The sequence below is a fragment of the Ipomoea triloba genome, chromosome 4 (genome assembly GCF_003576645.1).
Source record: "Ipomoea triloba cultivar NCNSP0323 chromosome 4, ASM357664v1".
Lineage (NCBI taxonomy): Eukaryota > Viridiplantae > Streptophyta > Magnoliopsida > Solanales > Convolvulaceae > Ipomoea > Ipomoea triloba.
Genome location: NC_044919.1, coordinates 36,103,251 through 36,130,056, shown reverse-complemented (window position 1 = coordinate 36,130,056; position 26,806 = coordinate 36,103,251). Strand labels below are relative to the sequence as shown.

General features: G+C 36.9%; 2 protein-coding genes across 3 annotated transcripts in view; both read right to left on the bottom strand.

Annotated features, from left to right (window-relative positions):
- LOC116016760 (callose synthase 9) overlaps window positions 1-14,573 on the bottom strand; it is a 32,867-nt gene extending 18,294 nt beyond the window's left edge. For both annotated transcript variants that reach the window (XM_031257151.1, XM_031257152.1), the window contains exons 1-14: window positions 14,405-14,573; window positions 14,014-14,218; window positions 12,321-12,418; window positions 11,836-11,999; window positions 11,553-11,676; window positions 10,538-10,645; window positions 10,307-10,432; window positions 8,684-8,773; window positions 3,823-3,920; window positions 3,576-3,693; window positions 2,992-3,117; window positions 1,653-1,729; window positions 1,455-1,533; window positions 93-218 (exon numbers count right to left, since the gene is read on the bottom strand). In XM_031257151.1, the coding sequence (XP_031113011.1) occupies window positions 93-218; window positions 1,455-1,533; window positions 1,653-1,729; window positions 2,992-3,117; window positions 3,576-3,693; window positions 3,823-3,920; window positions 8,684-8,773; window positions 10,307-10,432; window positions 10,538-10,645; window positions 11,553-11,676; window positions 11,836-11,999; window positions 12,321-12,418; window positions 14,014-14,215 (1,536 nt within the window). In that variant the 5' untranslated portion in view covers window positions 14,216-14,218; window positions 14,405-14,573. The remainder of the gene's footprint in view (window positions 1-92; window positions 219-1,454; window positions 1,534-1,652; window positions 1,730-2,991; window positions 3,118-3,575; window positions 3,694-3,822; window positions 3,921-8,683; window positions 8,774-10,306; window positions 10,433-10,537; window positions 10,646-11,552; window positions 11,677-11,835; window positions 12,000-12,320; window positions 12,419-14,013; window positions 14,219-14,404) is intronic.
- A 2,253-nt stretch (window positions 14,574-16,826) lies between these two features.
- The window catches only part of LOC116016594 (callose synthase 3), a 23,225-nt gene continuing 13,245 nt past the window's right edge, over window positions 16,827-26,806 (bottom strand). The window contains exons 24-43 of the mRNA XM_031256930.1: window positions 25,463-25,547; window positions 25,044-25,204; window positions 24,848-24,971; window positions 24,648-24,748; window positions 24,429-24,558; window positions 24,159-24,310; window positions 22,700-22,809; window positions 22,469-22,615; window positions 22,219-22,287; window positions 21,904-22,090; window positions 21,673-21,826; window positions 20,706-20,825; window positions 20,505-20,623; window positions 20,327-20,410; window positions 19,161-19,273; window positions 18,849-19,078; window positions 17,973-18,770; window positions 17,841-17,891; window positions 17,378-17,563; window positions 16,827-17,283 (exon numbers count right to left, since the gene is read on the bottom strand). Of these exons, the coding sequence (XP_031112790.1) occupies window positions 17,038-17,283; window positions 17,378-17,563; window positions 17,841-17,891; window positions 17,973-18,770; window positions 18,849-19,078; window positions 19,161-19,273; window positions 20,327-20,410; window positions 20,505-20,623; window positions 20,706-20,825; window positions 21,673-21,826; window positions 21,904-22,090; window positions 22,219-22,287; window positions 22,469-22,615; window positions 22,700-22,809; window positions 24,159-24,310; window positions 24,429-24,558; window positions 24,648-24,748; window positions 24,848-24,971; window positions 25,044-25,204; window positions 25,463-25,547 (3,367 nt within the window). The 3' untranslated portion in view covers window positions 16,827-17,037. The remainder of the gene's footprint in view (window positions 17,284-17,377; window positions 17,564-17,840; window positions 17,892-17,972; window positions 18,771-18,848; window positions 19,079-19,160; window positions 19,274-20,326; window positions 20,411-20,504; window positions 20,624-20,705; window positions 20,826-21,672; window positions 21,827-21,903; window positions 22,091-22,218; window positions 22,288-22,468; window positions 22,616-22,699; window positions 22,810-24,158; window positions 24,311-24,428; window positions 24,559-24,647; window positions 24,749-24,847; window positions 24,972-25,043; window positions 25,205-25,462; window positions 25,548-26,806) is intronic.

Below are 26,806 nucleotides of genomic sequence, written 5' to 3'. Positions count from 1 at the left end.
GGGGGGGGGGGGGGGGGGGGGGGGGGGGGGGGGGGGGGGGAAGAAATTAATGGAAATGAAAGCAAACAACTGAAATGTTATGACTTACAAACCTGAAACATCATCACAAGAAATATCCATAGGCGATGAAAGCTATGGTAAAGATGCAAGAAAGTCCGGTGCTCAACAAAAGAAGTCTTCCCCTGCCGTTTACTGCTTCCGGTAGATTTAAGAAAATTCTATAACAATAGCACAAGTTTGGGAATAAACTTAGAGTCAAGGGGAAAAAAAAAAACATTGCGCGCACACACACAATTATAGAATTGTGCAACAATGTAAAAACTTTGACAAAACATGTGAGTCATACCACAGAATTTTAATCTTAGAGTTCATTGCTGATTAGGAAATAGGAATAGTTTAACTAAATTCTTGAAGGCAATCTAGCAATGTAAACCCAATCCTACAAGACCATACAAGGCACTGCCAACAAAAGCTAAATACAGAATCTCAAAACAGAAATGTTATGCTTAATCCAAGAAAAAGGTCCAAAGTGCTCGCATTTCGTAGGGGAGGGGTACTCTTTGAGATTCTGCTATGAAATTTAAGATTACAGACAAGTGCAGGGCCATTATTTGAAGGGGAAACCTACATTTTTGGTCCCTCAATTATTAACAAATTCACAATTTCATTCTGCGTAAATTCACATCACCTGAAATACTACCCCACTTTTCTAGTTTAGTTGTGGATTTAGAGATTTAGTCCTTAAGCTAAGTTCATTGGTCAAGGGATTGATTTTTGAATTCCCCAATCACTAAGGGTAAGGAGTAAAGGACACAAAAAAAAAAAAAAAAAAAAAAANAAAAAAAAAAAAAAAAAGGAATAGCTTCCACCACCACTTTTGAAAGTTTGGGAAAATATTAGGACATGTCAGTTATAAGTGGATAAAATTATGAATTTGGTAATAACTGAGGGACAAAACACAAAAGTGCATTTTCCATACTTGAAAACTATGTGTAACACAGTGAAGGTGGCTGTTTACTGAAATGAAGCTTAGCATACTGAAGTTCCCAAATGGCTGTAGAATTATGTACATGTAACTAAGCATAACGATTGACTTTTCTGGTTCAAATTTGTTTAGATCATTTTTCTTCTATCATGTATAGATAAATTAAATTTACTCTGTACATTGAATGAAATTAGTTAAGCACATACATCAGGTGTTGTGCTTATTTTGGTGTTTCTATATATGACTTAGGCTTCAACAATCAGGAGCTTCTCCAAAGAGCACCGTGCTCCATTTTAACATCTATAGAGTTCCCCTTTCATAAGAACTATACTCTTTCAAATCATATGTTGTTGCCATATCTGTATTATAACATTTCAGAATCTTCCCTAGTGACAATCCAAATTCTTTTTATAATTAATATAAAGTAAATTCACAAGCAATATATTCCCAAGATAAGATTGGTGCAAACCTTTGATCTTGGTGTTGGTTTCAGAAAGAAGGGTGAACTTTTCCTCCATGGCCAACTAAGTTCAAAGCAATTAAGGGACCTATAAAAAAAATAAAAATAATAAAGACTTGGCTAAGGGACCTACGAAATCCATTAGTTATTTTATTTTATTTACGATAAGGAAATCCACGTCGTATACAATCTCAAAGTAGACCTTACCAGAAGTATTCATTGAAATCATCATAATTTCTCCAAGCGGAATGAGGTGCTCGCCCATTTTCATTGTTTCCTGCTTCCTGCAAACATAATATTAGCCAACCAGCTGCAAGATATCTGTCATCCTTCCCCCTGAAGGGATAAAAAATGAAGCTCGTATTCTGTACGACAAGCATTCCATATTACTCTCTTAACACAAATTAAGAGAAGTGCCTCATTATGCTACTTCCTATCACTAGCAGGTCAGTATGACTATTGTCTAGCCTATCATGACAAGGTTATGTAAAAGTAATTTAGTAGGCTCTCATGAAAGCATATTATGTCCTTTTTCCCAAGGTATTATTAAATGATCAAATAGCCAAAATAGGATCATTTTATTCTTCATGAATCTAATATTAATCCGTATCCTATCATATCCTATTCCAATGCAAGTAATCATGGCTATCACAAACAAATATATCCTATGCCCTTTTCTCATGGTTACTTAACAGAGCAATTTCATTTTCCCATAGTATGAAATATTCACATACCCAAGATAGGATTCACTTTATCCCCCAACCTAATACTAATCCAAATTCTACCGTAGACTGTTCCAGTGCAAGCAACCACAGCCTTCATCTTATTATAAAGATTAGGAGTGTGCATAAAGTTTCTCATTATATAAAGCTCAGGAGTATAAGTTTTCTCATTAAAGAGAACAGGGGTCAGGGGTGTGAATCTAATATGCCAATTCAAATATCCAATTCTCATTAATGTTGATGTATCAAGTATGTATGTTGCATGACTTGCATCTGAAGACTTAGACAGCAAACATTCTACCATCTAGTTAGGATTCCTATTCAACTGGATAGCAAATTCCAAAAGCAAACTTCACTGTATATAGGTGTACATGTATAAGCTTATCATCAGAAAAAATGAACATGTTATCTTAAATCTTATTTCTACCTTAGTTCGCAACAAGTAACAACTTGTTTGCAGATAACAGTAATAATAATGTTCATGAAACATCAACCAACATATATAAAACATATATATCCCTATAATATGCCAATTAATTATCCCTAAGAACTCATCTGCAAATGAAAATGGTCATTAAATGTAAAACAATACCAATAAAAGGAATCACACATTATATTTCTCTTTTTTGTGAAAAAATGCTTGAAATTTCTTCACATCCAAAAAACATTTAAATAATAAAGCAAATATAAAAGTATATTGTTCAGACTTTGGAAACATGCAAACAGTACATATTATTTGACTTTGTATAAGATACACAATTAAACAATGCAACAAGTACACAAATACCAGAATATACCCGAGAAAACAGAAATATTGGACATACCGCAGCAAGAACATCATAAAGTGGATGTATAACTTGATCAAGAAACGAAACACCACTTTCAGCTACACAGCTATTTGCGGGCATTGCAACTTGCTGTCTCATTATCTCCTCCATTTCTCGTCCCATCTGATTTTGAAATAGATCATTCCAAAATTTGAATAGAAACTCGAGAAGGTAACAGTTTATGTGATTGGTCAGGAAAAGCAAGATAGAAAGGTTGGTAGCAGAAGTAAATACTACTACAGTATATATATCAAAGCTAAAGCAAAACCAAAAGGAAGATGCTGAAGTTGGAATATAATTTTACCCAGTTGCAAAAATGCATATAGCTCCTTAATTAAACAAACCCTTCAGTACAGAAAAGATGTGTAATTCAACATAATAACAATAACAATAACAACAACAACAACAACAACAACAACAATAATAATAATAATGGAAAGGATGGTAGCAAGCATTATGAATGTTGTGACACTTGAAATTTAAGGAAACAAAAAAAAGGGGGATAATTTATTCAAGTAAAAGACAAGCACTGATCTAAATAACATGCAATACCATCAAAATATTCAATAAATTTCACCTACATGATGAAATATGTAGCACAAGCATTCTGGAAGAAAACGAGCATTGGCAGCTTCACCCCATATTAAGAAATACAAAGAAATGAATAGCAATTTCTTCTCCTTGCTGACCACATCAAGACTGCATAGATTGGAAGAACATTTCATACTAGTATCCAGGATTCCAGTTTAAACAAGTCCGTGTTGCTACTAAATATAACAGTAAGAATTTCAGTTCCTCTCTTAAATATGTTAAAATCAAGTTACTTACTTGCTCCACACAGGCAAGATACCCAGATAGTTGCACCACTTAATATAGTTGTCTAAGGACTTCAAAAATACCTTGTGGACTGCAGCCTCATCTAAAATCTATAGAAAAAATGAAAAATCATGAGATACATTAAAATAAGCATACTTCCTACATGTTCCAACAATATATGCCTCAGATCTAGAACAGATGATTTGGTGTATCCTTCAGTAGGAACCAATCTACCCAGCAACTTAGAATGAGGTAGATTTGGTACTAGCTTACAACCACATGATACTGTTTCTGATCAACATTAGAAATCAGAGTACAATGGGGTCATTTGGTACAGTGTAATAGGGGATTGATACATTTTCAATCCCCCTAATCCAATGTTTATTACAAATTCTAGTCCATTGGGCCCATCCAGTAATCCCAAAAGGCATTCTTCACCCATGGGGAGTGTTGAAACACAAATAGTTGTGTCTGTAGAAATATGACTGTTAGGTTGTGAAGAGTTGTGTCTATAGGATTGTGTCCTTTGAGTCTGTATATATTTACCTGTTGTCTCTCTATTGAGACAAGAAAGATATACAACAAATTCTTCTAAATCTCTTTCAACATGGTATCAAGAGCCAGAGCCAAAATCTGAAAAAAAAAATTTCGATGAACAGTACATTTACTGTTCATTCGAACATCTTTTTTCAAAATTACTTCCTATTGGTGAGGTCTTTTATCAAATCAGTGCTACCACACTCTTCTCCAGTCTCCGGCGACCCTGACCCGTCCATCGCCGTCGCCGGTTCTGCCCCCACGCGCCCACACGCGCCACCACACTCGCCGGCGCTCCGACCCCACGCGCCGGCGCGTGAGGCCGTCTCCGGCAGCTTTTGCCGGCGAAACTCTCCAGTTCTGCTCGTCGGCCCTCCGTGCTTCTTCCTGTGCCATTAAACTTTGTTTTGGTCACAATGTCCTCCGACGGCGATTCTGATATCTCGGGTACTATTTCTCCTGCCAATAATTTACCTACTGTCTCGAGCTCTGTTTATGTGCCGAATTTGTCTGGAAGCCCGGTGATCACTTCTGAAAAATTATGTGGTTCTCAAAATTACCAATCTTGGTCGGATGCCGTAGAGTTATGGTTTATGGGCCAAGGGGTTGCTGACCACCTACAAACAGGAGTAGATAAGATACCGGAAAATGAAAAGGCAATTTGGCAAAGGTTAGATGCTCAACTATGTAGCCTCCTTTGGCAGTCTCTTTCTCCAACGTTGTTGCCCCTATTTCGGCCCTTTAAGACATGTGTCGAGGTATGGAATCAAGCTAAATCTCTATACACTAATGATGTCTCTCGGTTCTACAATGTTGTTGATAATTTAGTTCATTTGAAGAAAGATGGTATTGATATGGAAACATTCCTTGGCAAAGCCCAAAGTTTGATTGCTGAGTTTGGTACGCTCATGCCTATTGGTGGTACACCCGCAGAGCAACTTATCCAACGAGAGAAATTCTTTGTAATACTTCTCTTAACCAAATTAGGTCCAGAATTTGAGAGTATTCGAAATCAAGTTCTTGGAAGCAACCCAGTCCCGGGAACCACCGAGTTGTTCAAACGTCTCTTACAGGTTACATCTATTCCAGTTACTCACACATCTACTACTGAACAATCTGCTCTAGTCATACAAGGGGGTCGTGGACGACCTAAGGATCGTGGTGGACAGAAAAACACTAAATTGTGTGATTATTGTAATCGAACTGGACACACACGGGATCGGTGTTGGAAACTACATGGGAAACCCGTACTTCCCCAAGCAAGTGTTGCTCAATCTCACCCTGGAGAAGCAAACTCTCGAACCATTTCCGCTGTTGAATATGAAGAGTTTGTTCGATTTAAAGCTAATCCCAAAGCTTCCTGTGTAACTCCTACAGCCTACACTGAAGGAACTCATACTGCCCTTGTATCACAATCTAGCGTGAGCGGACCATGGGTTATTGATTCCGGTGCCTCTGAGCATATCTCTGGTAACTCATCCTTATTTTCTCATTTCAGTAAGTCTGAGTCCCTTCCATCTATTGTTTTCGGTAATGGGTCAAAGAGTATGGCTACTGCAATTGGAAAGGCTTCCCCCCTTCCTACTTTGCCTCTCTCTAAGATTCTCTATATACCTAAGTGTCCTTTCAATTTAATTTCTGTCCATAAACTTACAAAATCTTTAGACTGTACGGTCACGTTTTCTTCTGATTCTGTCATTGTGCAGGACCGTCGTTCGGGGAAGATGATTGGCTCGGGGTATGAATCAGAAGGACTTTATCGATTATCTACCCCGAATCCTCCTACCGTTTGTACTGCTACCATAACCCCTTCCCTTGCCCATAACCGTCTAGGGCATCCCAACCTTAATAAATTACGACAGCTTGTCCCTAGTTTGTCTCACTTATCGACCCTAGAGTGTGAAGCCTGTCAGCTTGGCAAACATTCTAGAACATCTTTTCCTAATCGGGTTAATAAAAGAGCTGTTTCTCCTTTTTCCTTAGTCCATACTGATGTTTGGGGACCTTTTCGTTATACTTCAGTTCTTGGTTTTAAATATTTTGTTACCTTCACTGATGATTTCTCTCGTTGTACATGGGTCTTTCTAATGCAAAACCGTTCTGAAGTGCTTAATATTCTTCAAAAATTTGTCAATGAAATCACAAATCAGTTTGGAGTGTCCATTAAAACTTTACGGACTGATAACGCTGGAGAATATTTTTCAACTCCATTATGTAACTTTCTTGATTCAGCAGGCATCCTCCATGAGTCTTCTTGTCCCGACACTCCACAGCAAAATGGAGTATCAGAANGATATATACTGTGAAAGTTGGACCCAATGGACAGGTTGATAGACTTAAAGCTCGATTGGTAGCTAAGGGATATACACAGGTTTTTGGGATTGATTACACTGATACTTTTTCACCAGTAGCCAAAATTGCTTCAGTTAGAATTTTTCTCTCTATGGCTGCCATTCATCATTGGCCGTTGCATCAGTTAGATATTAAAAATGCCTTTCTACATGGTGATTTAGAGGAAGAAGTCTACATGGAGCAACCTCCCGGGTTTGTTGCTCAGGGGGAGAGTAACTTGGTTTGTAAGCTCAAGCGTTCTCTCTATGGTCTAAAACAATCTCCTCGTGCCTGGTTTGGAAGGTTCAGCATAGTAGTGCAAAATTTTGGTTTAAATCGAAGCAAAGTTGATTATTCCGTCTTTTATAGACATCAACATGGTAAGAGCATCTATCTTGTTGTATATGTGGATGATATTGTCATTACAGGAGATGATATTGAAGGAATACAATTGTTGAAGCAACACCTATTCCAACATTTTGAAACAAAAGATCTCGGGAAATTAAAATATTTTTTGGGAATTGAAGTAGCACAATCCAAGCAAGGAATTTGCATATCACAAAGGAAATATGCATTGGATATACTAGAAGAAACAGGTATGATGAATTGCAAACCTCTTGACACTCCTATGGATCCTAATGCCAAACTCCTACCAGATCAGGGGGAGCTTATCCAAGATCCAGGGAAATATAGAAGACTGGTCGGGAAATTACTTTACTTAACTGTAACTCGACCTGATATTTCTTTTGCGGTAAGTGCTGTTAGTCAATTCTTGGCATCTCCACGTGAAAGTCATTGGGAAGCTGCCATTCGGATTTTAAGATATATTAAGAAATCCCCAGGCACTGGTTTGTTATACAAAGACCATGGAAACCTTGAAATTACTGGCTATACAGATGCAGATTGGGCAGGTGCATGGGATAGAAAATCAACATCTGGATATTGTATCTTCCTTGGTGGCAACTTAATCTCTTGGAAAAGTAAAAAGCAAAATGTTGTTGCTCGATCAAGTGCAGAAGCTGAATATCGATCAATGGCCCTTGGAACATGTGAACTTATGTGGTTGAAAAACCTCCTTACTGAACTAAAGATCTGTACAGAGAAGTCCATGAAGCTCATTTGTGATAACCAAGCAGCTCTGCATATTGCGTCAAATCCAGTTTTTCATGAAAGAACGAAACACATTGAAATTGATTGCCATTTTATTCGAGACAAAGTTGCATCTGGAAATATTACTACATCTTTTGTTGGCTCAAATAATCAGTTAGCAGATATATTTACTAAAGCTTTAAGAAGTCATAGGATTGAATACATTTGTAACAAGCTTGGTGCATATGATATACATGCTCCAACTTGAGGGGGAGTGTTGAAACACAAATAGTTGTGTCTGTAGAAATATGACTGTTAGGTTGTGAAGAGTTGTGTCTATAGGATTGTGTCCTTTGAGTCTGTATATATTTACCTGTTGTCTCTCTATTGAGACAAGAAAGATATACAACAAATTCTTCTAAATCTCTTTCAACAGGGAGCATTCTCTAGGAAAAATGAATCCCAAAACTGTCTTTTGGAGCAAACAACCCTTCAGAAGTATTCTAATGCTGGACTTTATTTTACCCATCAGAACTGGGAGAGCAGGGAACTGTTCTCAGGTTGAGAACAGTAAGGGATGGCACTTGGTAGCTTCTACCAAAACCCCCCACTGAAATTTCACCTACTTATAGGCATCACCAACAAAGTGAAATTAGAAAGAGAATAAATAATTAGAATTGACTCTTAGTCGCAATACAAAAAATATCAGGAATAAGGAAAAGACAAGGTCATAGGGAATAGCAGAGAAGAAAGAATGTTATAGGAATTGTTTTCCCAAGGAAAAAAAAAAAGATTGTTATCACATATCAAAGGAAAACAACAATGAACATTCAATATCCCAAGAATTATGATCAATTTCATGTTGAATTGGATTTATATTACAGGATATGATATGATATGACAAAATAAGACTCACCGGTTCAGGTTCATCAGGAATTCGAAACCGACTTTGCTCATTAGCAAGAAGATGAACAACATGTTCACGTTGATTAGATACATTGTCTTTCTGCCAAGAACCAATTAAACTCATCAAATTAAATAAGGAATTATTCAGAGAGGCAAGAAAAGAAAGAAAGAAGAAATATTTGTTGGAAACTAGAAAGAAGAAAATGCAAGTGTACAACACAAGCAGAAAGCACATATATTATGGACAAAATGAGTCAATCAAATCTACAAGCAATACATCTCTACTCATAAAACATATTAGTTAAGATTATTTGAAAAATATAACACTTAACCACTTTGGTAGAAGAAACCTAAGAAAATGCATGAATTCTCATTGCTACCATCGTAGCCTACAATATGATTCTTTTGCCTTCACCACCACCACCATGCCTTATTCCATCCTATCCTAGGTTGGGTAGACAATCAGCACATTCATTTCCCTAATGAAGTATGTGTTAGGGCCCGAATCACCAATCCTTCAGCAATAACCTTCTTTTCTTGCCTCCTGTACTAGTTATGTCGTCCTTTGCGAGGCCAAGACCATGCTCAAATCACAAGTTCAATGCAACCTTCATCTAATCTTCATTTAGTATCCCAGCTACTAGTTTTGCTTCCCAATGGTTGAAAAGTATGACTTCAACTACATCCCTAGCTAGAAATCCCATTCTCCAAAGGGAAGTATCAAACATTGCATGGTGTAAAGTGGCATGGATGCAATAGAGGGCTAAATAGTAATGTCTTCCCATCATGCTAGGGTTCTCTTCCTTCCAACTTGTTAACTGTTTCTACATTCATTTAAAGGTAAAATTATATGTTGCCTTGGTATATCAACCATGAAGCATTGGCTGCCCAATTACTTGCCCAGAGTTTCAAGCTAGTGCTGAAGTTATGTTTGACACCACCACTTCAGTTAGGTGATTAAAAAAATTTATTCCCCAATATTTATCTCAAGCCTAGAGGGGCTGGCAAACACCCCCAAGCAGTTCATGATGTGTATATAGTCCTCAATAGCTTTAGAGAATAGCATCAGATCACCTGCAAAGAATAGGAAGGGATATTCCTATCCTCTACAAACACTATGATTGGTTTCCACCTTTTCCTTCTCACTTGGTCCTGCATCCTCAAGAACAATTTCTATAGTAATATTAAGAATATAAAAGTAAAGGGAGTGAGGGTACACTGTATGGAATCCTCATTTAGGTTCAAATTCTGGCAATTGTTCCCCATTCCAAAGGAGTGAAAGGCGAATCCAGGAACCCAAAACCCAAAATTTCATCTCCATAAAATTCCAATCAAGGCCATCATAAGCATCGTGAAGATCAATCTTTATTTAAATTTAAAATAGATATGCAAAAACAAAAAATATCTATGCCAACTGAAAGTGGTTAGAAAGCAGTATTTTAAACTCCATATATAACTGTGCATTAATATATATATATATATATATATATATATATATATATATATATATATATATATCTGTTTGGTTGATTTGGATTACCGGGACAAATTCAACTGTAGATCATGAACAAATTATGATGACCCAAAAAGGCCCTAGAAAGCAAGAGGGAGAATAGAGAAATGATGAATAAACCTGAAATCCAAATGTAAAATGAAGAAAATCAAATATATCTGCACTTCTTGTTGTAGGTATGGAAAAAGTTCCAGGCAAGTTTGGCAGCCCATGGAAGTACTTTAAAGCTGAAGCCGAAGCACGAACCTACAATACAATCAAATCAATCAAAACTCATCCAAGTAGCAAGAAAATGAAAACTGATAAGACATAAAATAGAAAATAGAAATAGAACAACCCAATATGTCCAACCTCAGAGAAAGAAACAATAAAATTTGACGTTGTAGTTGCATCAAGAGGAATAATATTATAAGTTAAATCCTCTGTCATAGCTGCATCCGATTCCATCATGACTTTCAGCTGAACAAAGTGCAATTAGGAGCAAACTGAGTTTCAGTAATCAAAGAACAATTAGACATTACTGAAAAAGAAAACTACACATGTTCATGTTCATGCATAAGCTCATTCATGATTGGTTATCTATAGCTGTAACTTTTTTCTTGATTGGTTGTCCATTAGTATATGTATATTATTTGCCATGTTGTAAGGGAGATTGGAACCACAAGAAACCCCGCATTCTGCTATCTAGTACTTTTGAAACCCCATATCCCATCTACAAACAGCTGTTTCCCTGACCTCTTTTTTCATTACATTATCTGATATCTCACCCATCACTCTATCAGTAAGCAACAAGCCCTGACGCCCCTTTTAATGAGCTGTAAAAGACAATGTCCTCCACTTCTAGACATGAAATACTGAAATTACCCACTCATTTACCATTTCCCGTTTGAATTTGATATCTTAATCAAAATAAAATTTTTTGTCCTCTATTCCTCCCAATATCAATGGGAAAAAATTTATAAAATAAGATGAAATTTTAAAAAAATTAATAATAATAACCTAGTAACCACTTTCTGCCAGCACCAGATAAAGAATAGATCACATTAAAGGAAGAACTTCACTAGCTGTTTTATGTATAACTAACTTCATAGGTTTCCGATTCACCGTCTTCAAACTGGCCTTGTTAAATTTGTGGGAAAATCAGCAGGTTTTACAGGTTATAGCACAGTACTAAAAGTTTGAGAGATAATGCAATATACTGATACTTTAGTCACCGTTAAACCAGAAGGCAACATCATAACAATGCTCATAAATTCCATATAAGTCAAAGGTAATTACAGTATTGCAGCAACAGAAACATGTATGACAAAATCTGGTGAACAGCCTATGAAAGAGAAATTAGGGATGTTATTATAAAGTCTCAGACCTCTCTTGGAATTAATCTTTCAGCTTCTTCAGGTGAAAGCTCCTTACTCAGCTGTTCTAGGACTGTTCCTAGAACCTTAAGGGTTCCTAAAACCCTTTTCCTCATAACAGTTTTTCGCTCCAGCCTAATCAAAGCATTAGTAAAAACAAACAAATATAATAAGTCAATGAAATAAAAGAAATTCACATGAGAAGATGGCTACATGCCAACAATACACCCACAGCAGAGTCAATTGAGAAAACCAATAATAAGAAGAAAAAGTAGAACTTGATGTGAGGCATACTCTCCAAGGTTACCGCTGAAAACACTTGACTCTCTCAATTTTAATTCCTCTTCTCGAAGTTTGTCCACATTATGCCGGTCCCTATATAGTCTATAGAACTCTAATAAGCGAGCAATATCTCGGCTTCTGTCAATAGTTCCACCTTCCCTTTTTGCTAGTTTTTGCTGCAACAATTGATTGAAAGAATGAGGGTGAGTATCATTAGAAACCAATATTTCATTTTAAAAAAAATGTTCAATAAATCATCCAAATTTTGCTCAGTCCAGAACAGGCAGAAGTATTCATACTAAATCAGGTCTGTTTGTAGGAGATAGTCCTTAAACCAGTGATAAGAAGAAACTTAAAGGGACAGAAGGAGCATATGGACATTAGAAAATAAGAATGTACCTAAATAACTGTGCAATGCATGGAGAACCCAATTCTTGTGTTACCAATAAAGTATGCATTTATGGAAAGAAATTGTCCATTGTTTCATCAAAACATACCTTAATTACAGACATCAACCCAGTCTTGAACTGTAATACTCCCCTCCCCTCACTGTTTGGATCCAGATTTTGAGCCAATGAGTAAGCATGCTCACATACTGCATTTGAAGAGTTGAAATTTCAGCTATGTGACACTAGACACTGAAAATATAGATAATTCTACTGTTCAATATGACAACTGTACATCCTTTAGGTAGTTTCTAATGCTTTTCTGGGCCATGAACAAAAAGATTTCTTAGGAGTTAGGTTAACAGCAGGGTGCACAAAATATAACAAAGAACAGAGGGTTGAGCCTCCTTTAGATCTAATCAAACATCTCCATGCATTGTTATCTTATTTCTTTTATCACGCCTCAGGTGTGCCAAACAAAAATAGGGAAGTCATCTAATGGCAAAGTCCCCCACCACAGATCAAGGAAGAAGATTTGGTTATCATTTCTCAACTGGAAATGATATTCTTATATAGGTGACTGCCAGTATATAATTCACTTTCCACTGGTAGACACTAAAAGATATAAAAAGGACCATGTGGATCCACCATTTGCACCCACTTCTTTCCCCAGTAAGATTCATCTACATTTGGCTTCTTAAAGTGAAATTTTCCATAACCACATGTCCACTTCCAAGCAATCCTGATTGAATGAAAATTGAAAATAGCATTAACAGAATCACAATATTAATTTGCTTTCTACCAGTATCCAAATGGTACTTCAATGCCTAATTGATTCCATTCAATACATTTTTCTAATACGAGTCTCCAGCCTTTTAAATGGCGAATTATGGAATTGCTCAAAAAGTTGGACAGAGGCAGAGTAGGTTTACCTCCACAAAAATGTTTCATCTAGCCTATCCCAGTGTCAATAAGATTCTAACAATCAGTAGCTTTGAATTTTCAAAGAAGAGCACAACTTTCCAGGGGAAAGCTTTGAATATTGAGGTGAAACTGCAATTAATGTCTCTAACATAAAGGACCAAATTCCCCTTAAATCATTATGCAAGTGTGAAAACCCCAACTTTATTTAAGATATAAAATATAAAAGCGCAAATTTCACTTTTAATCCTAGACTATTGTGGCATTGCCAGATTTAGTCCTACACTTTTAATTTTGCCTCATTACACCCTTGACATTCATTTGCTTGCACAATTAGTCCTCATTTAAATTTATGATATTCCACATTTAACAAAAATGGCTAACATGTAATTCCATCATTCAAGTCTCTTGCCCCAACATGTAATTTCTCTCCCTCCCTTATAAACTCTTGTAATTGAATAATGAAATTACATGTTAGCACTCCTTATTGAAAATTGTAGCAAGAATTTAATGAAATTGGAGCAATTTAAAAGGAGGACTAAATTGTAGCAAGCAAATGAATGTCAAGGATGTAATGAAGCAAAACTAAAAGAGTAGAACTAAATGTGGCAATGCCACTATAATTGAGCACTAAAAGTGAAAATTGCTCAATATAAAATGTAGTCCTTTAAACTTGTTTGATGCCTCTTTAATGTGTAGCTGTTTTGCATTTTGGCAAGGGAAAATAAGATGGAAAAATAGATGCCGTTAAATATGTTATGTTTGTTCTTCTAATGGAAAGAGAAAACTGCAAAAAATGAAATCTCTGCACTAAAATTTCTTTTATCATTGGTGCGTGCACAACTTTTCATAAAAGCTCAATAAAGTAAAAATAACCACTTACAGATTCTAGAGACATTTGGATCTTCATCTTGTATCTCATCTGCAGCCCTCAATATGTCATCTATGTCCCTGTTATTTGCAAGTGACGATGGAACATTTGCAGCAATTCCTCCCGCAGGTCTAGCATACGAATCCGCACCAGACCGCTGCACACCAAGTGCAGCAGTCACTAAACGCTCCCACAGATCCTCCACCCGAGACATCTCCTACGTTACATGAAAAAAACCATATATGAGAATGAAGAGATTCTTCAACTAGTCCTCCACTTCAAATTTGAAATCACAGAACACCAATTCTTCGGCCTAATGCTTTGAGCAGCTTAAAATATGATATCTGAAAGGGTTTGGACACACATTCAGGTATGGACAACGTAAGTACAAACCGAAGCTCACCGGATCGGAGATTCCGCCGGAATATCGCCGGATTTGAGCTTCAACTTTTATGTATGTGATGATCTATAAGAGAGAAACCCTATGAACTGGGTTTATGAAAACGGTCGGATCGGAGGTAGAGACCGAGAGACTCACTCAAGTAGGGGTTTTGAAATACTCAGTGCTTAATTTGGGGCAGAGCGTAAAGGCAATGACCGGATGAACCGAATTTAGCCGGTAACCGAAGAGAATTGATTTCAAACTGTAAACTTGGAATAACGCGGATAAGAAACAAACAACGCGTTTGGCATGAAGGAGGAAATGACACATTTGTCGAAGTCTCACGTTTGGTTTGCGATTTTTGACTTAAGGGTATGTTTGGTCACATAACTCCATCCGGCCATTTTTCGATGAAGACTCCGATTAAGCAGGGGTAACTTGGTCATTTCTTGTTTCCAGCCTTCCCTCCCTCCCTCATCATTTCGTGGGTAACTCAAGCTCCGTCGCCTCCACTCCATTATTTGTTCTGCGTACGTTGTCGAAGAGAAGAGCCATGGCAGGAGTGAGCATCACTGGCAAGCTGCTTTGTCTCTATCTCCAAACAATCATCGTTATCTCCTTCTCTTCCTTCCTCGCCTATTTTTTTTTTTAGTTTTCTCCGATTGTTCTTCTAATTTCTCACCGATTCCATTCCTACTTCTTCACTAACTCACCTATTTCCCTCTTCTCGCATTTCCCTATTTGCTTCTTATCTCTCCAGTTTCCTTATTCTTTTCCTCCTCACCGCTTTTCGTTCCGTGTGTGTGCCAGTCAATTGCTTCGCCGTCTAATGGCGGCGATATTGGTTTCGGCGGCAGCGATCGAAGATTCACATTTTCGCGGCAAGCATCGTTTCAGCAATCGAGCAGTTTCTCAAAGCCTTTTCTTACGCGGAACGTTTCGAGCATTGATATACCAGATATCTATACTTGAGATATCTGAGCGCTGGAAGTGTGTCTGCCATAAATTCAAGCTCTTATGGATCTCACTTCTCTTCAATCTTCTCTTACTTTCCCCCAAACTCTTCTGCACCCCCCAATGGCATCACTGGATCTCAGAACAGTAGTTCTAAACTGCCCAGTTTGAGTAAAGGGCAGACAAATCAAACTAAGAATAATGATAAAGTTGAGCCCTTGAAGAAGCCTTTAACTCTAAGCTCAACTGTGAATACAACAACTCAACCCTCTTCTTCTTCTTCAAAGAATCAGACCCAAAGCCAAGGCTCTAATCGTAAAGTTGAAGCCTTGGAGGCAAATCAAACTACTTTTTGCGGTCCATCTCCGCCGTCCTTCCCACCGGTGCACCGGAGGTAGACCCCAAGACTCACAGTCTCAAGAAACCCACCGACGCCCCTCCCGTTCTCTGATTACAAGCTGGGTAGCTCCAATGGAAGAGCTCCTGTCAATAACGAGTCGAAAATACCTATATTTCGGAGCAAGTTCCCAGTAGCAGGTCGGAAATTCCTAATGATTTGACTTCTATGAAGAGGAAAACACCTTCACGAGGGAAAAGCTAAGGAAGAAAAGGTATCGGCAATGTCGGTGAAATCTGGCGGCAGCTGCGGATCTTGAGTTGACCACAAAATGAAGAGGGAGGGATGACTAAAGAAAGGAAAAGACCAATTTACCCCCGCTAAATCAGAGTGTTCGCCGAAAAATGGCTGGATAGAGTTATGTGACCAAACATAATTATTTTTAGGGACCAAATCGATGAATACGGAGTTAAGGGACAACATTGACAGTTTGATAACAATTGAGGGACCAAATCAGTGATTTACCATTATAAATTTTTGTGTCTTGTGTTGCGAAATTTTGTGCATATGAACACAAATTATTTACCTAAATCAATTTTGAAAAATAAGTAAATATAATATGCATGTGTCTTGTGTTATGATTTTTGTGTCTTGTGTTAGGTTCATAATGCCATGCTATGTATCTTGTGTTGTAATTTTTTATTTTTTGTGTTATTAAATTTTATACCTTACGAGTATAAATCGTGTATGTCGTTGTTTCAATTCATGGTTCATAATATTATGTGAACTTTGGTCCATGATATAAATTGTGTGTCATGGTTCATAATACTATGTGAACTTTGGTCCATGATATAAATTGCCACACAGGTATAACTTAAGTACTAAAAACATCATTCCCCAATAGAAAACCAATTTCAAATGTTGAAGCAATTGTTCTAATAAATTACGAGTAGATGATTAACTAATTTAACAGCAGAAACTTTAACAAGAATATGTAGTTATGTGAAAGAGGTGCAAATCACCCCAATCCCATTACTCCAACCATTCCAATCCCACCGCTCCTCTAATTAGAGCCTAACATAAAAGACAGTGAAAGGTTAAATTTAATGGGCGAAATCTCCGGAGTGGAAAAAAGTTGTTAAAAATGAGAAGTGAAGAAACGAATTGTAATAATTATCATTAAAAAAATCTCCATCAATGTGATTGTAACTCTTCAACAAGCACTGACCGATCGACTACACAAAAACTGCAGCGCCTAATGTTACAACATAATTACAGTGGCACCTCAGAATGGGGGGAATGAACAAGAGTCTCATGAATTAGATAGAATAGAGTACAATTACAGTGGCGCTTGCCTGCGAGCTCACTCCTTGTTTCGATTCCGATCTTTCCTGTGCCCACCCAGAATACGTGAAATCTGGAGACCTCGGCTAAACGCTTGGTTGAACAGCATCCGAGTCTGGAATTCAGAAACGAAAGGAAACCAGGCAAGAAAAGCAACAGGAGTGAACAGAAGTAATCCCATCACTATCTCGTAGCCACGGGCAAGTGTCCGAACGGATCCCCAGAATCCAGCCTTTTGCACAAGGGGTTTGCATGCTTGGGCAATCTAGAATGAAAGAAAGGGAAACAGATACAAGACTGAAATCTTGATTTCATAGTAAAGTATTAAAATTAAACAGGTACGTGGAAGGATAACTAACCAGGAGTAAACCCCAACCAGTTGGTAAGAAGGCAAGAATGCACACCACAATGTCCCGAACAGTCATGTGAGGTAGTGCAATCAAAATTGCCAGGATAGATACGAATGTCAGAAATATCAACCCTTTGATGAGACGAAACACAAGTTGAAAACTTGCACTGAATTTTCTCCGTCCAACAGAAATAGTCTGAAAGTGATAAATAATGACAAGACCCCCCAAAAACAAAAACAAAAACATTAGTTGTGGAAAACCAGAACCATGAAATAAGCCAGTTTTCTCTTACTTAATGTTGTCTATATAACATTAACTGCATGCTTATACACAGTCAAGAGCAGTCCACGAAGAAAGAGGGGGAAAAAAAGCAGCATTTAAAGGTTCCCTTTTTAATCAATATCTTCTTTTCTTATTTGCTACATTATTTTGAACAAAACTCTTTTGGTGTGGAATTTTGGCCAAGGCTCACCTTCATTACAAAAAGCATAACAATGATAACCAGCCATGATGCGCCATAAATCTGCAATTAAATGCACCAAGATAAAATACTTGGAACCAATTTTATAGTAGAAATAAGCAAGACAACACAAGTACAACATACCAGAAAACTTTGATTGTGTTTTGTGATGTTCAGGTGATAGACGAGACCATACTGATATATGAAGAATCGTAAAGATAGTATAATCTCAGTGATGATGCCACGCAATCCAGAATGGCGAAGATGCTCTTGTTCCTCTTCCCACCATGATTCCCAACTTCTCTCCGGAAGGACACCTATACCTCCAGAGTTGCTTATCCATTTGTTCCAATCAGTCCAATCATCAACTATCTTTTGCCATTCAAAACCTGAGGGATTGAAAAGGAATGGAGCAAACAGCCATGTTCCAACCATGAACCAAATAGACACGGTTATTAAGATATATGCAACAGTTCCTCTATAAGCTTGTCCAAAAATTTGATACACTATTAGTAGTATCAATAGCTCAAGTCCCTTGACAAAGTGGCTACGGGAGTAGAACCGATAATTATCAGCAAATCTAGCATGAAACACCACAAAACCACGACCCGTGGGCCTATATTTTGCTCCACCATGAAGGAGTGTCCTTCCATAATAATGAGTCTTAGTTCCCAATGAAAACGTAAAGAACACAGGAGCCAACTGCAATTGCATAAGTATAAATTCACTAAGTGCAGTGCGAAAGCCCCTTTCTAAGCCAATTTCCATCATCATAGGAAGGGCCATTAAAAACCCAATTTGAACAAAGGATTGAGAAGCAAGAGCAACTTGAAGAGGCTTATTGTCACGAATTGCTGGCTGGGTAATAAGTCCTTCTTCAAGTCCACTGAGGACAAGATAAAGGCGTCCGTAAAGGAAGACATAAACAATAAGGACAGTAATCTGCAAAGAAATGGCAAAGGTTGAGATAAATATGACAACATAAAAATGACACATAAATAGAAAACTGTAGCAACATACCAATGTGCTAAAGTAGAACCCAATAGTAGTGAAGTAACACGATAGCATTCGGAAAAAGTCAAATCGGTGCCCAAGTCTGTATAAATCACGACTCACTGTTTGCTCTCCATTACCATTGGCTATCTTGGCTTCAAATAGAGAAATTTGATTAAGACCCACATCCCTCCCTTTACCAACTTGAATATATTCATGGTGAGTTACATTGCCCTCACGAAGTGTAGAATTGAAGCCTACAAAAAAGTAATTAAAACAATAAAAATGGCATCATAAATGAAGCAAAAACATAAACAATTGCTATCTAGTATAACTTACCAGCAAATATGTCCTCACTTAGATTGATAACTTTAGAAGCTTTGCTGACTCCACCCCTTGTTAAGTGGAATAATCTATCAAAAACATCAGGATGGCCATAATGGAATCGAACCCTGTAAACGTTTAAAAAGTAGTCGTTACAATGTTCTTCACAAAAAGTGGAAGCAAAAAGAGGAAACTTAGAGTTTGGTCAAGGCTTGGATTTAGAAAACAACAGTAGTACACTAGTACTTTTGTATTATAGTAGATTACCCACATTGCATGCTTGTGCCTGAATGGCATTTTATGGGTGCATTATAAGTTATAACACATCAGACAAGTAATTAATTGAACAATTATCTTTAACGGACTTCAACAAGCAATATCCTTTCCTAACTTCAAGTTTTTCAAAGATTCAGCTGGAGGTTGGGTGCATTATAAGTTATAACACATCACACATGTAATTAATTGAACAATTATCTTTAAGGGACTTCGACAAGCAATATCCTTTCCTAACTTCAAGTTTTTCAAAGATTCAGCGATTCAGCTGGAGGTTGACGGCTAAGAATAAGGGAATATAGCAGAAAATAATGCAATTATTTATGTATCTACTCCTATAACCCATTTTAGTTGGTGGCCAGGAGTAGTCAATAAATTTGGATTGTATAACTTAGAAGCCTAACCCTATATATTTACTGCCTATCTAGAACTGCTCTAGTGTGTATGTTAACGTAATTATAGCAGCCTGATCCTATAACTAACTCCCCAAGAACTATAATAGGCTTGACAATTTATTTCAATAGCAGAATTCACATTATAGACACAGCAGTATGCCAGTATATAAGATACACAACTTTTCACAGCAAAAAGAAAAAAGTTTAGTAACTTACTTATACTAAATTTCGGTGGATAGAAAAACGCACTTTTCAACCCATTAATTATGGTTCAGTTGGGAGGATTAAAAAACGGGTGGAGAATGGGTTAAAGGGTTGGCAGGAATGTGAAACCATTTTAAGAAAATACATGTCATTATGAACCAAAAAGTATAATGTAGATGGTTACATTTTTATGAAATTTATTTTTAACCTGTTACCAACCAAACATGTTGAAAATGGGTAGCCTATCAAAAAAAGGGTGTACAAATTGCCACCTCAGGAAGAAGTGCAGGGGGGAATTAAAATTCTCACCTGAGTGGGTTGGCCAACAGTCTCTGACCAATAGTGACAAAGCTGGTCTCTTGATTCGACATAAACCAAGCAAGAGAAGAAACACTACATGAAGAAATTAAGTACACACAGAAATTAATAGGGAAAGCTGCAATACATATCCAACACAAAAAATAATTACTTCATATTAAGAGCATACCTTCCAGTAAATATGTGCTCCCTCAACCCAAGTATAGAAGGATACCTCACACCGTCATGCTTTTTCAGAAACTCTTGAAGCAAGTTTCTCATTTTCAATGCTTCTTCCATATAGTTATCCTTCAAATGCATGTTAATGTCAAAAGGCAGACCATGAATTAAAAATCTCTTGGGATATGATAACACAGTAGCACCAGAATACCTGATTCATATCTATTGTTTGCAAACCTTCTCCGCGTGTAAAGATAATAGCATGGTTTTGATTCTCAGGCTTTCCTTCACCCAAGATAGCAGGACCTGGTAATTTTATTCGATATATAATCTGAAAATGGGCATAAATGCAACTTTTGAAGTCAAATAGTAATCATAGTGACATAGTACAATAGTAGCAATTGTTGAAGATAAATACTCCGTAAAAAAAATGTGTATCCTCGTTAACAGAAAATAATTATTATAATAATGATAAAAATAATAATAATTGCTAAAGATAAATATAGAACAATAGACCAAGGTTTAAAAAGGCTTTTTTGAGGCCCGCCTTGAGGCTCGCCTCAGAGTGAGGCTTAGCAGGTACGCACTGAGGCTTACGCCTCAGCCGTATGAGGCGTACGCTTCATATACGCCTCAAGGCTTTCTGAGGCGAGTCACACTTTGACTTGCAAAGTGGGACGAGAGTCAACACTTGTGACGGCAACCTAAAGCAGCTGCGACGTCAAGGCTACGGCGACCTCCAGCGTCCTCTGTGTGTGTATATATATAAATAATATGGGTGTACTGCATATAGAGTGTGGGTGTGTCATGTGTGACACCTCGCCTTTTCTAAAAAAAATGTTTTTTAATGTTATGCTGGTAGTGTGATTAGTAGCTTTCATTTGTAGGTTAATCAAGCTACAGACTATAACCATTCTCCTATTATATATATATATATATACACACACACACACACATATATGTATATATTTGAGGCTTACGCCTCAATACGCCTCGCCTCAAAATACAAAACGCCTCAAGGAATGCCTTAGCCTTTTAAAACATTGCAATAGACATGTATCCTCGCTATCCACTTAAGATTTCAACAGAGGTGAATCACATTACTCAATAGTAACTACTGGGAGGGCCTTTTGGTGAATAACTTCTCAATGAACAGTACATTATATCTTAACAAATACCTGATCCAAATTTTGGCCAAGCTCAGAGGAATTTGACTTTGGCAATGCTGCCTTCACAAGAGTCGAGTAGTAAACCTTTTGGTTGACTTTCTTTGACCTGTCTTTGGTTGGTTCTTCAACTTCATCAATATATGCAACACGGAGAGATGGGTACCTGTTATTAAATAAAACATGCAGTGCTTACAACTCAAACATTAACAAATAAACAGCATAGTAAATTCCTACTCTTACGTTGTCATGAGTCGTAATATATCTTGTGCACGCGGATCACCAGATCGTTTGTGAATACCATATAACTGGCATGATACAACATATGTAAATTTCATATCAGCCACTGCTTGACATTGTGCCCACAATGACCTTTCTCCCTTCATTTGATCCTCATTTAACTCAATGGCTTTATATCCTTCCATCAAGTCTGTTCGATTATCACAAGTAAAACCAATTCTTTTAAACAACTCCAAACAGTGGCATTAATAATAAAATAATAATAATAATAATAATAAAATTAAAAATATGCACTAGTGCCTTTGTAGAAATACATACCTTCATCCCGGGCCATATCAAGGAAGGCTTGAAGTTCTAGAGCTTTGCGGTAATACATCATCCCTCTCACTGGCAATTTAAAAATGAAATAAACCTTGAATATGCAGATACAGTAAAAATTTTGCAGATTTGTGGTTGAAGGAAAGAGGAGAAAGTGCTCAAATAGGAGCACATCACTGTCCTGCCTTGAATAGTTCTTAAAACAAAAAGAACATATTATATCCCATATATTAAAAAATAACCTCCATACCAGTTCTAGTCAATGTCTGGCCCCTATAGGATACCCAAAGACGTAGTTGTTCACTTGCAGACAAAGCTTTTTCTTCTATGTCCATTGCTGCTTTTAGCTCTTCTTCATTAAGGCAATTCATACGCTCAAGGAAGTTGTTCCATTCATCTGTATGTTAAGTTGTTAACCTTTGTCAGCTTGGTGAAAAAGTTGTGATTGCAAAAGTATCGAGTTGGAAACTCAAAACTTAACCTGGGAAAATTTTCTGCAAATAGAAAAGGATGGAGACCCCATCTTCATTTGGTTCTTCAAGGTCTTTCAATGAGAAAAGGACCTCCTCTGTGTAGTATGGAGTCAAAACACTACCAAAAAGGATGTTATTAACGCATGTCTAGAACCGATGAAATAGAAGTTATTTGAAGCTTCTAAATTTGCACAATCATCCGAGTACTTGAGATTACTTTTATTCTGTTACAAAATTTTGGACTTGGAAGTTGAATCAGTTTTATATGATGACCTTGGAAGTTGAACTATGAACTCATTGCATAGATTGGTTGTGGCTATGGGTGCTTGATTTTTAGCATATTCTTTTTTATTTTCTTGATAAACAAACCAAAAGTAGCATGAAGAATATGAATTAATATACATGTCACATTTCAATGGAATGTTGGGATGTACCGAAACATATAATTAACATCTTATGAAACATCCAAGATTGCAAGCTGCTTAACAGAACTCCCATGGAACCCAACATTAAGCTTCTATCGGAAGAGGGGGAGTTTCTAAGGTTAGTAGGAAAATTGCTCTACCTGAAGTTATCTGTACTAATATTTCATTTGAAGTGGGTGCTGTTAGTCACCTCTTAGAATCCCCATGAGAGAGTCATAAGAGTGCTGTATGTTAAGAAGTTCCCATTTTCCAAGCACCTATTTGCTATAACAAGGATCACGGAAGTGTTCAAAGGCTAGATGCTCCTAATAAAAGAAGTCAACATCACTATATTGTGTTCATTTTGGTGGTAACTTGATTTCCAGAGAACAAAACACATCAAAGTTGACTGTTATTTTGTTTATCAGATGGTTGCTTCAAGAGAAAATATTACCTCATTAGATGGGTAAACTGACCTGGGAGAAATATCCACCAATCCTTTTAGATGGACTAGGACTGAATACATTTATTACAAGCTTGGAACTTATGGCATTGACTAAGAATTGGAGTTCTGAGATACACTAAGAGTTGGATGGTTACTGTCCAACTATCCATTAAATATGCTCTCACCTAGCTAGTTTGGGTAACCTGTAAGTCTTTTATACACATACGTATGTGTATTTATATACATGTGGGTTGTACTCATATGTTGGTATAGAAAAATATGCACATTTTTCCTCCACTATTGACAAAACAAGACATGATCACTTTTAATCAATGCCCCAACAAGATTGTCCCCCAGGAGAAGTTAATATTTTATACTTCTAATTTCACATGTACTCTTATATTACTTCACAATGACATGAAAAGACCACTTTTAACCACTCAAACAAGAGTTATGGTACATAATTTAAAACAGAAAATGACTTCGAAAGTGTCTGGAAAGTGAGGAGAAACAAAATGTAACAAGAGACACTCACTGCAAGAAGTAATCAAATATTTTTAATAACACTAGTCAGAAGGGGAAATTTGAAAATTAAAGACAATGCTTAGCAAGACTTACGAGAATGAAAGCATGTTACGAACTTTCGGAGCAGACGGCATATTCATAAACAAAGAATTGGAGAAAAATGATATTCGCCTCCTAGCTTCTAGATTGGATGGTACATCCATTGCAGACTCCTTTACTGTAAGGAGTAAAAACAATCTTTTGATCTGCAAAATGAAAGCAAGAAAACTACATTACCAGAGATGAAGAAACTTGTTTCCACTTGCACACAAAGTTAAATACTACTCTAGGTTTTGTATCCTGATGATATAAATAAACATCTACCTTTTCTTTCCAAGCTTCTGATTCCTGTGCTGGAAATTTTATGGCACCAGCAGATGCAAATAATTGATATTGCTGATGTTCAAAAATCATTCCTTCATGTCCAGAAGCCCCATGGATTGAATCTACCAAGCTGTTTGAATTTAAATGGTAAAATGTAATGTAATACGTAATATCCTATTTGGATATTTATAATAATATTAAAAAAAAACGATGAATTACTTGGATACGTGATCCTCCTCCATTATATCTCGTGTAACAACTTCAAGCATGTCTTGGAAAAGAATCACAACTTGATCTCTATCCTCTGGCTTATTTGCAAGCTGCAAATTAAACCATTTCAGTTAGAATTTGCATACCTCTCAACTTAACAACCAAATCAATAGTTCAACAAACATTTGGACGAATTGATAAATACTGACCAAGTATTTGATAAGCTTCACAAAAAGTTCATAAAGGCTGGGAAGCGCACTCATTTTGAATTGACTAATAAGATTACCCGCCTCTATATGCTTGTCAACTTCAGAAAAGATAATCTCAATAACCCTGCAAAGAATACATCATTAATTATGACTTGAAGTACTGGAACAATTAATGCTGCAACAATCAGAAACGTACTCCTTTTCACGATCACCGCGAACCAAGCTTTTAATAATATTCCGAAATGAAGCATAGCACTCAGAAACAGCAGAAGACATGTAAGGGTCTGCATCAATTCTCTTTGCCAGTTCACGGTCCTTGCCATTGCTATCCTTAGCCATATCGACTGCTATTGGAATCTAATCACATAAGTTTACCATCAGGGATCGAGCAAATGAACAATTGCAACGAAAGAAACAATAGTCCAAAACAGCACCAAAGAGTAACTTCAGCAGGGATTCAATCTTCAAATTAAACAAAAAGATGATATTTATTTTGCATAAATTTGCTAAGGAATCACCATTGACCAGTATGCATGACAGAGTGTAGACTAACATCTCTAGCAAAGGATGCACATTGGGGAGGGGGGAGAACCAGAAAAAAGAAATGTGAGAAACCTTGCTGGCAAGCAAAAACGGAGGCCACTGTACTATCTCCAACTCACGGTCTGCCCAATATGGTACAAGCAAGAGGTCCATTTCCCTGAAAAATGATACAAGCATTATAACTAATAGACCTCCAGGCACCAACTGATATTTTCTATACATTTTTTCCCCTTTCTTAGGGAGAGAGGTTGATCAAATAAAGGAATGGATGCCAGAGTAATAGTGTCCATGAGCATGAGCAATAAGGAAATCTTGGATGCATCTACAAAATCATCGCAACCCAAAGAGGCTGTTACGATATACATGGACACATTACTTGAAGTCATAAACTCATAACAAATCAATATTTTTACTTTTTAAAAAAAATAAATTGCACCAATTATCATTGAAAGATTTTAATAAAGTATATACACAAAATTTTAACAACTACCTGTCGCTAATAAGATCCTCCTCTCTGAAGCTACTGATAATTTTATTCCATAACTGAGCAAATCTGGCAGCTTCTTTTTCTTTGTTGGATGGCACCTGTAATAATAATAAAAAACATTCACTAGTTGGAAAATTTTCCAATTTACCAGAAAATAGAAAAAAAGGAAAATGTGTTCAAATGGAAAACAAATGAGAAGGGAAAAAAAAAATTTTAAAATTAAAAAGAATTCCCAAGTTTCCCAACTTGGCAACTCAGAAAGACAGCTGGAGAACTTGGAAAAAGCCTTTTTGCATTTGGAAGAGCTGGGATGAACAGTACCCCAGGAACAGACGAACAGTACATCAACCATTTTTTCAGCATGGACAGCTTTTTTTTTCTTTTTTTTTTTTTTAAAAAAAATTCAAGTGGGACCCACTTTTTTGAGGATGCAAAAGTGGGAAAATGGAATTATGTTTATCAAACTAAACCATGCCCTAAGTATCTTATCTTTCACCCCTCCCCCAAATGCATAAAGCTTTAACTGAATAACTGGTAACATTTCCACATGCAAAAATGTACGATAAAAGACACTGACAGCAAACTTCTGCGAAAAGGTGGCCTTCAATCCCTTCTTTTTTGGTGGTGGTTCATTCTTATCCTCTGGTATTAGGCATGCATTGAACGCACCGGGCAGAGACTCAAAGCGGGACCTCAACATTCCTAAAGTGCGAATCTGAATGAAGACAAAAAAAGAAATTAAACTTGATGAAAAAACACAGCAGAATTGCACAATGCATAAGAAAATTAAATAAAATGAGATTCAAATTTCATTTGATGAATAGCAAATAGTTTTTTGATTAAGATACAGTGGGGATGTGGGGAGTTTTGGCCAGATGCAAAACAGTTCTTAAGAAAAAAAAAAAAAAAAAAAAAAAAAAAAAAAAGGG